The 13,000-nt window shown below is 40.2% G+C and overlaps 1 protein-coding gene across 1 annotated transcript in view; it reads right to left on the reverse strand.

Moving 5' to 3' along the window:
* Positions 1-937: 937 nt before the first annotated feature.
* Positions 938-13,000, reverse strand: part of tnpo1 (transportin 1) — a 45,049-nt gene continuing 32,986 nt past the window's right edge. Inside the window, exons 19-25 of the mRNA XM_083794267.1 lie at positions 12,078-12,176; positions 11,183-11,278; positions 7,064-7,139; positions 4,930-5,029; positions 3,930-4,004; positions 2,804-2,944; positions 938-1,687 (exon numbers count right to left, since the gene is read on the reverse strand). Coding sequence (XP_083650393.1) covers positions 2,837-2,944; positions 3,930-4,004; positions 4,930-5,029; positions 7,064-7,139; positions 11,183-11,278; positions 12,078-12,176 — 554 coding nt within the window. The 3' untranslated portion in view covers positions 938-1,687; positions 2,804-2,836. The remainder of the gene's footprint in view (positions 1,688-2,803; positions 2,945-3,929; positions 4,005-4,929; positions 5,030-7,063; positions 7,140-11,182; positions 11,279-12,077; positions 12,177-13,000) is intronic.

A 13,000-nucleotide genomic window follows, 5' to 3' on the forward strand; every position in this document is an offset into this window, starting at 1 on the left:
TTTTTCCGTTAGGGAATCGACAGCCAATATCACAAACACGTCAGTAGGAGGAGTCACGGGACTTAATTGTCCCGTTTGTTGCAACAGTCGAGGAGAGAATTATGACCATTGTTTCTATACCTTTTATGCTATTTCCTCCGGTCCTTAACCGTCCTTCCGTAAGCTCTGACCACAGAAAGCCTTGTAAGCATCTTACACTTTGATATGCTTGCTGAGTGATAAATGTATTTGCACACACACACACACACACAGCGCGCGCACATTTCACAGCACAAAACCGGGTAGAGGGGGATTTACTCGGTTACAAACTGAACGCACACGTTGTCTGGCTAACATTATGGCTAAAGTCTGTTTGTGGATCCGGTCTGGCTACACTATACAGTTGAACACTGTATTTCTCTGCGTTGATAAGGACAAGGACACATTTTCTTATTTGTTTCAAACTTATCGGCTGAAGTAGCTAGAGCCTTAATCACAGAGGCAATGGTGACAATCACAACACAACGGAACACACGTCACTCTACCGCTGTATAGCTTAGCTTCTCATTTTAGATTAAAGCATGCTACCTTAATTAATTGTCCAATTTTAAGTCCCAGAAAGGGACAAAGACAATGTTATGGACTCTAGTAACAATAAAATCAACAGCCTTTGCCCTGATTAACCCATTCTGACCGGGCACCCATTTTGGTGTTGGCATCATGTTATGCTTTAGCTATTGAAAAATAGCAGATCTACAAGCTCATATCGCGCCACCGAGTGGCGCGATACGAGCTTGTAGGTCTGCTATTTTTGAAAAATCGAAGAGCGACTGACATTTTTTTTAATCTGATCTCAGGTCAGAATGGGTTAATAATTAAACTGTCAGGATGTAATAGACATTTTTAGAATCTGATCTCAGGTCAGAATGGGTTAAGAATATTGAGTCTTCGTTGAGACACAATTTGGCTGATAGCTACAGAGAGTGTTGCTCTCTGAACCAGTGTGACCGTTATCAGCTTTAGATACAGTCTACTTTCACTTTAACACATGTATTTATTTATTTATGTTGGACCTTATTAAGCCTAGTTCTATCCCATCAGCGATTTCCTGATTGTTAACCATCTCTTAACTTCTATTATATAATTCAGTGTAATTCAATGCTATATCATTTATCATCAGCATAATTAAGTGCCGGCTAACAGGATTTTATATATAAAAAGGTAATCCTTCTTCCATGAAGAATGATTCCAGCAACAACCCCCATGTACTGTATGTGTTTACCTGTCTTCCCCCCCCACCCACAAAAAAGGCAAATGCTTTGCAGAGGCTTGCAAAACCATTGCCAGTTTACGGTTTGTTTTGTTGTTGTTTTGTCTAGTTTTTTTCTCCATACAGTGTTAATGTTTTAGCCCAAGGCCAATGTTTCTGAACTAAAGTGAAAAGAGAAACGAGTGGCCTCGATCGCTGAATACAATATGGCTCCTGATTGAGATGTGAATTACTTGTTCTGCCAGTTCCATGCCCCGCCCCCTTCCCTGTGCATTGGAGGAGGAGGCGTTGTCCCCGGGAGCTCCGCCCCCATCCAGCAGGCGGTCCCCCTTTACCCAGCAGTCCCCTCCCCCATCCCCAGGCCAGTATAGGGTTAACTGGTGACATGTCCCCTGGTGAAAAGAGGTTCACTACTGTCGTCCCATAGTGAGTCTGACCCTGTGGAAGAGAAGAAAGCATCCGTTAGACCAGTGACACCCAGGGGTGACAATGTAAGGACCTCAACAAAAAGTCATCAAAAATTATCAACAAACTATACTATAAAAACTCTCTCCTGTCACATTACTGTACTCTATCAAATAAATAAGGCAAAAAAAAGCCATACTAAATATCTTTAAAAAAAAAGGGTCAAACATTGGAAAATTAGAAAATAGCCAATCTACAAGCTCACAACAACTCCTTGCGCTGTGAGGTGTTATTTTGTTATTCTCTGACTTGTTGCCCCCACGGGCCAGGGTTTATAGTGATTACATCACAGGGCTTAAAACTCCATGAACTGTAATAAAATCACTGTAAAGCATAAACCATGGCCTCATGGAGCTTGTACAGTAGCTCTTATAGAACGGTGATTGCCAACCGGCAACGCCGTTGGTGCAGTCATAGCTGTGTACACTAAAGCAATAAGCCACAGGAGGTCTCAGGTTACCGGGGATTTTATAACGGGTGAGAGGCGTGGTGAGACACGAGCACAGCGAGTGTCTCAGCGAGTGTCTCCAATTCCTTGTTTTCAGTCAGCCAGTGTGGGGGGAATAGGAGGCGCTTGATGTCTTTACGAGGCCGCCCGGAGCTACATATTCACAGTCATATGAGAGCGGGCGGTGCTTAGACGCCCGCACGACATGGGCTTGTAAGGCAATCAAGTGCTCCCCTTCCCCAGTACAGCTACAGAGCTGCGGGATCAGCTGGGAATGATATAAAGTGATTGAAGGTGTGGATTATCGGTGAGATTTACAACGGTCACGTGACGGTAACCAGCCAATCAGAAGTATTGGGACTAACCGTTTTAGAATGTTCATTTTACAACGGCTTTGAACACGACTCCACCAATCATAATCATGGACCAGAACTATGATGAATGTTATGAGCATAATATGCATAATTATAAACCTTTATAATGAGTGTTGCCTTATAAGTGCATTATAATAATGCATCGACCCGAACCGCAATATACAGTCTTACCCAAATTCTGTTTGAAAACACAATAACATACTAATAATAATAATAATAATAATCTTTTCCCTAGATTGGGCAAACACAAGATTAGTAATAACTGACCCCAAAGAACGGGGCCATTGACCATGGAAGCAGTTAGACCCCGTAGAAGGTTGCCAGGCGTTCCTTCAGGGGCTGGGGGAACTGGTCAGAGAAGCGGCCCCAGTTCTCCTCACCCACCTGGTTCTTAAAGCCATGAAGGATCTGAAAAGGAGCAAAAACAGAACAAAGGCACCACCAGGCAGCACTTCAGACCGACTTCAATTCAATTATTCACTCTCTAAATAGCATCTATTCTATGTTGTATCTTGGAAGGTCACAACCATAAGTAAACCAAAACATTAAAAAAGGTTGAAATGGAAGAAAGGCTAAGCCCTGATTGATGCATCATCGTACGATGATATGTCACACGTTTCCATTATAACCAGAATCACCCCTGAAGGGAGAGCTATCTACGTAATAAAAAATAAACGTTGAAAAGCCAAAATAGCCAATCTACTGTACACAATGCTCACAATGCATTGTGACGCATTGTGAGCTTGTAGATTTGCTTGTGAAGTATATAGTCTAGGTTCAACCCCAGAACTCAGGCAGGGTCAAATTAGGTTCAAACCTGAGCTGGGCCCAAATTAAGTTCTGATAAACCAGCCGTAGTGTATGGAAACAACTCCAAAACCTCAAATACTTGACACAGCACAGCCGCACAGCACAGTTCACTTAAGAGTAGTTAATGTAAAAGAGTCATTAGTTAACCATAATGCCGTGGGTGTGTAGCCTCGCAGTGAGGAAACATGTTTACGAGTAGTTAATGTAAAAGAGTCATTAGTTAACCATAATGCCGTGGGTGTGTAGCCTCGCAGTGAGGAGACGTGTTTACGAGTAGTTAATGTAAAAGAGTCATTAGTTAACCATAATGCCGTGGGTGTGTAGCCTCGCAGTGAGGAGACGTGTTTACGAGTAGTTAATGTAAAAGAGTCATTAGTTAACCATAATGCCTTGGGTGTGTAGCCTCGCAGTGAGGAGACGTGTTTACGAGTAGTTAATGTAAAAGAGTCATTAGTTAACCATAATGCCGTGGGTGTGTGGCCTCGCAGTGAGGAAACGTGTTTACGAGTAGTTAATGTAAAAGAGTCATTAGTTAACCATAATGCCGTGGGTGTGTAGCCTCGCAGTGAGGAGACGTGTTTACCTTGCCGAACATGTCCCTTAGATCATCCTTGGGACTGACCCAGGAGGCCACGGCGTCACAGAAGAATATGAAATCCTAAAAGAGTGAAGCAGGAAGCTGAGGCAACACAGGATTTACTGTACATCAAGGGATTAAAGGTGCAATAAGTGATTTTTGTGTAAGTGCTAGCTCTACATTCTGATAGTAATCGTTGCTATAGACTAGAGTGTTTGTTCAGTGTCTCAAGCTCTAGCAAACGGATAATGTATTTTCATGTCGGGATAGCGATTCTATCCAATCGGGAGACAGAAGTCGTACAGGATAATCAAATTAAATTGGAAATGATGACACAAAGAAATGAGCAGAACACTCAAATTGAAGCTGATAAATGCCAATTTGATCCTCTCCTGATTGGATGAAACTGGCAACCCATGTGAAAATGTATTTTCTGTTTATCAAACTAAAGAGCTGGAGAGACGGTTGCTTAAAAAAACTAGTTTCAACCATAAACAATATCACTCACCCTACCTTTAAACACATTTGTTTTCTTTAGTTCTACCAAGGGGAGTCTCTGGGATACAAGAACGGTCGGTACAACAATCTATTTGGACCCGGTCAAATCCGGTGACATTGTTTGGAACGGTCACCACCAGATATTCCTAAATGTAACCTCAGTAAAACTATGTCTAAACCTAATCTTATTCCTAAACGTAACCTCAGTAAAACTATGTCTAAACCTAACCTTATTCCTAAACGTCAGCTCAGTAAAACTATGTCTAAAACCTAACCTTATACATAAACCTAACCTCAGTAAAACTATGTCTAAACCTAACCTTATTCCTAAACGTAACCTCAGTAAAACTATGTCTAAACCTAACCTTATTCCTAAACGTAACCTCAGTAAAACGATGTCTGAACCTAATCTTATTACCTCAGTAAAAAGAATACAAGAACCCTAAAGTAAAAAAAGGTCTGACTAGGTTGTTGTAGCAAGCGTTCCAGTCTCTGTGGCGTGGCTCACCTGCACTACACCTCCAGGATTCACACTGATCATGGTACAGATGCCGCGGAACGCCGAATCTTTCTCCTCATTGTCTCTTATGTTTCGTAGAGAAGTGCACCTGGTAATAAGCACGACCACATTAAGCACCAACGACAATCCACAGGCCATTAGTGCAAAATTAGTGCAAACAAAATCAGGGATTGTCAGGTTGGAAAACATTCTCATCATTCTTATTGCAGGAAAAGGTTGAGGAAAGGTATAAATGAAATCTAATGCTACATAAGTAAGTTGTATTCATTTAAGTAGTGTATAATTGAGCAACGTCCCTTTTCTACTCCAGCATGTAAACTGCAAATATCAAACTTTCTTGTGAGGAGAAAAAATACTTCTTTCAAATAGCCTAAGAAAGTAGCAAATTTAAGCATGCACATCAAACAGATTTTAAAACAATAGAAACCTTCCTATTATTATTATTATCATTATTAATATTAATATGATTTATTTTTTCATTCATCAAACGATTAGCCTACTTCCTGCACTTTGACAATAACTACGCTATAGCTGTGTCGAGGAGCAAGGCATTCAGCAAAGATCTACTGTATTGGCACTTCGGCAGTTAACCACTTTTTGGTGTTAGCATCATGTCATGCTTTAGCTATTGAAAAATAGCAGATCTACAAGCTCATAGCGCGCCACCGAGTGGCGAGCTACGAGCTTGTAGGTCTGCTATTTTTGAAAAATCGAAGAACGACTGACGTATAAGACATTTTTAGAATCTGATCTCAGGTCAGAATGGAAAACTGTCAGGATGTAGAAGACATTTTTAGAATCTGATCCCAGGTCAGAATGGGTTAAACCCTATATACTTAGTTGACCGGAGTCCCCCAGGGCCCTATACTAGGCCCCCCTCCTGTTTTCATCCACTAGGGTCGATGTGGTTAAATTAAGCTTAGCCTTCGACTAGAGAAGGTTGGGGGTGTTCTAGGATAGGCACATGCAGCTGGACAACCACTAAATAAGAAGGGGATGCTCTCGTTGAACCAGCATGCATGTGACAGTCTGATCCCATGCATCGTGTGGGTTGTTAGCGACAGTTAACAACGACAGAAAAGTGGAACTCAAAACACAAATCAAACGCAATAATACATGACAGTGCTACAGAGGCAAAACAAATCACAAATAGGACCTTGGAAGTAGGACAGGATTAGTAACATGGTTTGGCAATGATTACAAAATCGATTCATTAAAGTAAAACAATATGTGGTAAAGCAAACCAACGGGAAAACAAGAGAAGATTTTCTCTAATAAAGAAAGCGAGAAGGAGGTAGAAGAGGTAGAAGAGGAAGACAGCGACAGGAAAGAGATTATAGGTAAGGGTCCATGTCCACGGAAAGACATTTTGAGAGGAGGAATGTTCTGGATATCAATTAATTTACAGAGCGCTTCTTACTAAGTGCATGGAACCATGTATTGATCCCCATTGGAACCATGTATTGATCCCTGCAGCAAGTCAGTTCAAATCAGTGGTTGCTGTGCTCAAACGATCATAACGTCTGCATTATTAGCACAAACAGCCTCGCTGAAATAACAGTAAACATTGGACTTCTCATGGCTGCGGTCTTAATGAATTGACCAAAATGGAAACATTATATGTTATCCGTTTAACAATCATTGTAAACCGTACCTCTGTACAAATTGCAAACTGTTAATAATGTATTCAGTGGTGGATAGTAACTAAGTGCATTTACTTAAGTACAACAAAAAAATAGTTCAAATAGCCAATCTACATCGACCGGTTGTAGAGCTTGTAGATCAGCTACAGTATTTGTACTATTTTTCTAATGTTTTTCAACAACTGCCCCAAAAAGTGAAGGCATAAGGGTCAAGGTGGCGTGCAAGATCAGATTAGAGTGCCAGCTAAAAAAAATGATAAAAGACAGACTGAACGGCGAGAGCTCTGAGATGCGGACACTCTGTGCTGGGAAGACGAGTGCTCCTCCAGAGCATCTTTATGGCGGAAAAGGCACTGGCATCTAAAAAAATTAAAAAATACAAAGCTTTCTGTGGACATGGCCCCCTGAGAGACATACAGATAGGAAGAGAGAGAGAGAGGAGAGGAGATGAATTAAATAAAAGATTGAATAATACACACCAGGGTCTTATAAACTGCTGTAGCATGGGTGCCACCTCTTGAGGACAAACGTAACCAAGACGACCAATTGTTATTGCTAAATGGTAACGCAATCAACGGTTATACACCACCAAACGCCAACCAAGACATGAGCAATGAAGAGGAGGGGGGGTGGGGTGGTGGGGGGGTAGGGGGGGGGAGAAAAATAAAGAACAAAACAAACAACTCAGAAACAACATAAATCAACAGAATCTGTGTGTGATAGAACAAACAGAAGACTTCACTAGTGTTGATTATTAATACTAGCCCACATAGCTAATGGGCTAATTAACATAAATAATGGGCTAATTAACATAAATAATATGACACTCTAGTGACTAATTTGTATGCCGTCGTATGGCGGTGTCCCACAGGCTGCAAAATAAAAAGAGCCAATCTACAAGCTCAGAAAAGCATTGAGATGCGACGCTTTGCGTGCTTGTAGATGGGCTGTCATTTTGGCCCCGGGGACATTGTCGTGCGACAAAGTACAAATCAGACTAAATAAAACAAAGACGTTTAAGGGAGAACACTGACGACGATATCATGAGGCAAATAATGGGCGTGCCAATTAAATCATCTCAATCAAAACAATAACCTTTATGTTTATAATATACTTAAGTCCGTGACATGTTCAATTAACGTAGCTTCAGAGATGTCTCCCTTAAAACTCACAAAATGTTAATTCTCCCTATTAAACAAACATAAATATGTGGTTGTTGTTTGTCTGCGGGTTTTGAAAGAAATGAAAGATTCCTCCAAGCCAACTACATGGAAGGAGAATAGTGTCCCGTACTGTACAGCCGGTTCTTATGAGGCACAGAGGAAGGAGGAGGAACCTACGTTTAAAAGACACAGAACTATGCAACATTCTCATTAACAAACAGGCATTTATGAACAATCCAATGACACATGCAGAAAGCAGATGATAGGCTAAATTAGAAACAGTTCAGTGCAGGATCAACAGATATCGGAGACAGATGTTAATTAACCTGTGACCTTACTTAGGTTACGCGGGTCTCAACATGTCTTTTGACGCCACTTCCACCGTTTGCTGTGGTATTATGTGACTCACTCCATAGACTTATGGCCAATACATGTTCCTTCCGATGTTTCAAAACTGCCTTAACTACTTTTCCAAAGTGCGCGACACCCACAGCCACGACACTAGAGGGATGGTCTGGTTGTAGCACCCAAATTTAGAACAAACTTTTGTACATTATGGTGTTTGTATTGTAATAACAGATCATTTTGTATGTATGCTATGTTGATGAATTGAATACATGTGGCCACAATGGAAACAAGTTAGTCCCCAGTTTTTTTTTCCTTCGTGTTATACTTTTAGCTTCAATGTCTTACTGTACCATGCACCATTTACATTTCGGATCAATCAATTGATAAATCAATCAATCAAAAAATGCCATCAAGTTCTAGTTACAATATTTTGCCTGATATGCACATCCCCAGTTTTTACGATGCAGGACCCAAAAATGATCAAATGAAGAAAAAAGGGAATGTCCCACACACGATATGTTTGCTCCCCGTCCTGTCTATATTTGAACCAAACATTTCTCCCATCCGGGAAAGCCCTTTTTTCAACAACATATTGCCTCCCTCTCCGGATAAAAGGTTTGGACATGGGAAGCAGCATGTATCGGCCATCAGCATACATTTTAGACCCAGTGGTGGACTAGTCTTGCATAGCCAGACAATCGGAGATCTCTAGCTAGTCATGATCATAACATCTTGTTTGACGATTCATTCTCATACAAATAATCGCAATTTAATTCTGTTTTTGACATGGAAAGGTATAAATAAAAAATACATTTCTGTTTGCATTTTAGGCTTTCTAATCAATACAATTGCACATGGCAGGACAAATAACTAAGCATCCAAAGCCTATTACTCAAATATACAAAAATTACTGACAATGACCGGTACCAATAATCAAAATAAATAATGTACTGTGGCCAAAACAGGCCATACTGTATACTTAATAATTCAATTTTATGCTTTCATACATTTTCAAAGATAATAGCTGACCTAAAGCTCATGTCACACCATCGCAATATACGACGGTATATGCTTTTCCCCCAAAATGTTGGCACAGCATACTAAGCTTGTAGATCTGTGATTTTTTTAAATCGTGAAAATGCTGGCACAAATCTTTGATTATATATTATTTCAGAGCGAACATTTTAACATATTTTCAGATGGGGGTCGGCTAATTACTAATTACTAATTATCATTTTTTGTGTCCTTGACATGAAATCGTTTGAAAACCACTGACAGAAACATAGGGTTTTTCAGAAAACGGTCATGATTTAGATGACATTTGTAGAATCTGTTCTCAGGTCTAAAGTGGTTAAGAGATTGGACAACGATGTTTTTATATGGACGAATGTAAACTATTCTAACGTTTAGGCAAAAATAATTGCTATTGGCTCAGATAATCACGATCAGGAGATTATGTAATAATTGTGACAACTGGTGACATTCAAGTTCAATGTAGGGGATAAAACTACGTGGAAACAATTAGGAGATTCAAAAACTAATTGTATTGGTTTCCAAAGCAGTAGGCATATGCTTGATAGTATATGGTTTTCTCTGTCGTTCAAACCCATACATTGAATGTAATTTCCCTAAACCCAGTGGTTCTCAAAGTTAATAATAATAATAATAATAATAATAATAATAAAAGGTTTGCGAACCACTTCCCTAAACATATCTAGGTGCTTATCTCTGATCGTCTGGCTATGCAAGGCTAGCGGAGGAAGTTCTCTATTCTAGAGCTATAGATTTACACAGTCAATCGTTCCTGTTCATGAGCTAATCTAGTTCTATAATCTAGACATTCTATGAATGATTTGCTAAATTGGTGGCTGTGTATGTATCCTGCATTAAACATTTGCCATTCTTGACAACATTCAACATCTATTGGCAGATATGCATTCACATTTAAAGAACAGTAACTCAAAACAACAAATAAATAAACTGACAACAAACAAACAGGAACACAATCTACAGACTAGTCCCTAATGTTCTCGTAATCGAGCAGGTTACACTTCGCCCTTCAATTAGCTTATTGTTAATTTAAATTGTAATTTAGCACAACTTTCAATTGAATGTGCAGGGCAGAAGTGTAACGGTGATTTATAAAGTCATAGGCGACGTGCCTATACGTATGTCTTTTTTCTCAACACCACAAGAATCAGTTTAGGTATTTCCTTTTTGTATTACTTAAATTAAGAGCAACTATAATCTGCAAATTTACAAACATTATTTTAAGTGTTTAAGGTATAATAATGACTGTAAATGGGGTTGTGGAACACACTCCTCTGTCCTGCCACCTATCTGTGCTCTCTTTCATTCATACAAGCTATACTTAACCTGATGCTGACTCCAGATCAGTTCATTCCAAGCCTGGGCACTTAACATGGCTCGCTTGATTCAAGAACCCAAAAAGTATTGAACCCAAGCCCAAAAGCACCTTCAATCTAACCCTCAGAACCTGTGAGGGCCAGGGCTTGGGGCAGGTTTTCAGATCAATCTAACCCTCAGTACCTGTGAGGGCCAGGGCTTGGGGGCAGGTTTTCAGATCAAGACTAAAGGGTCCAGAGTAGGGTTGCAACTATCAATTATCGTCTTAGCTATTATTCTATCGATTGCATTTTTGAAAGAAAGATTTTATGTATAATATCAACAAAATGATTAACCACTCCAGAAAGGTTTTTTATGCTTCGCCTAGGTTAGTTACCAAATGCACCCTTATTAAATCTTTAACTCTTGAGAGCATACAATGAAACCAAATGGACCCGTACGGGTCCATTTGGTTTCATTTTACGCTCTTAAGAGTTACATTTTCGTTAAACATCAGCATTACTTAATTTCATTTAATTTAATGTCTTATTTAATTAAATGACAATTTATCAATTATTTTCTATGTTGCACCCCTACTCCGGGACAGGGAATGTACTGTTGTGCGTGCGTGTATGCGTGCCTGCGAGCGCTCGCGTGCGTGGTCACCTCCCTCCTGTGTGTGTGTGTGTGTGTGTGTGTGTGTGGCGGCCTGGCTAGCTCAACAGCGCCACCGTGTGGTACCTGTATTCTCCAGCAGAGTCTTTGGGGTGTTTGGCCTGTTAATGATCTCCACCAGCTGTTGCAGCACCACGGCCACATAGGGCTGCATTTCAGCCCCTGCAAAGGTGCCGAGATATAGATTATAGATTAGATAGAGATATAGATTATAGATTAGATCAGGGGTCTGCAACAGGCGGCTCTAGAGCACACCCCTAGTGGCTCCCTGTAGCATTAAAAGTAGCAATAAATTATTTTTCATTTATGGTTTCTGTAGGAGGCCAAACGTGACAAGCATTCTTAATATTTATTCTACACATTTTTACAAAATCGGAAAACTTAACTTAAATTTGCGTCATAGCATGCGACACACTCAGTGCCGTGCCAGCCAGGTGTCTATTATAAACAAACATTTTGCTTGTCAGGCTGCTGCCTGCTACGCTATGGCTTCTACAGGGAGAAAAATAAAGATAGCCGACGGAAAACAGAGGATTTAACAGTTCGTGGACAGAGGCTTTTGCCTTCACAGCCAATGCAGATTGACTGCCTGTATGTTTAATCTGCAGTGAGAAGCTATCAAACAACAAAAAAAGTAATGTTGAACGACATTTCCAGGGAAAGCATGCTAAATTCTGCTAGTTTCGTTGCAACCCGGGAGATAATAAAGCTTGGCAAGCTGCATTACAATGCGTAATTTTCTTTGCGGCTCCAGATAGATTTTGAATTTATTTTTGGTCGAAAATGGCTCTTTCAACATCTTGGGTTGCAGACCCCTGGATTAGATAGAGATATAGGTGCCGAGATATAGATTATAGATTAGATAGAGATATAGATTATGAAAAAGAGTAAAAAGGTGACTGATCATTCAAGAGACAACTCCTAATGGCATGAACACGGTCTGGAAAGCGAGGCAACTCACCCATTTGTATAGAGATCTCTCCGATGGCCCATGTGGCGTTGTTGCACACGGATATCAACTCCGGGTTTAAGTTAGTGCCGAGTATGGGCATGAAATCAGCTGGAGGAGGAAGACGTGAATATGATTTAGGAACCGATCGACGTACAGGGCCATATTAAGCAATATGTTATACTTTAGCTATTGAAAAATAGCAGATCTACAAGCTCATAGCGCGGCACCGAGTGCCATGCTACGAGCTTGTAGGTCTGCTATTTCTTTTTAAATAGTGAAAATGTGGCACAAATCTTTGAATATATTCTTTCAGAGCGAGCATTTTAACTCAAATCTTTGCTTCTGGGTGGTCACTGGAACTACATATTTTCAGATGGGGGTCGGCGGCCAATTTATAATTTTTGAGAACCACTGACATAGAAACATAGGTTTTTAGAAGACATTTGTAGAATCTGGTGTCAGGTGTGTTGATTTTGTCGATTAAAAAACGATGGTGAAAAATGTTCGTCGACGGCCGTTTTTCACTGACGAAAACTAAATGAAAAGTCAAAACTAAATAACAACCAAGCTACGATGACTAAATATATTGTCAATTTTGTCAACAAATAATAACTAGACTAAATGTTAAGGAGAGATTATAGTGGAGAAGAGATGCAGTAGAACTAAAAGACAAGTCATTTAACCCATTCTGACCGGGCACCCATTTTGGTGTCAGCATCATGTTATGCTTTAGCTATTGAAAAATAGCAGATCTACAAGCTCGTATCGCGCCACCGAGTGGCGCAATACGAGCTTGTAGGTCTGCTATTTTTTGAAAAATCGAAGAACGACTGACATTTTTAGAATCTGATCTCAGGTCAGAATGGGTTAATCAGACCAGTGTGTGTCCGGCGGAAAACTCGTATGAATCTGATCTAAGGTCAGAATGGGTT

Source organism: Protomyctophum parallelum (assembly GCF_964188405.1).
Source record: "Protomyctophum parallelum genome assembly, chromosome: 21".
Taxonomy (NCBI): domain Eukaryota; kingdom Metazoa; phylum Chordata; class Actinopteri; order Myctophiformes; family Myctophidae; genus Protomyctophum; species Protomyctophum parallelum.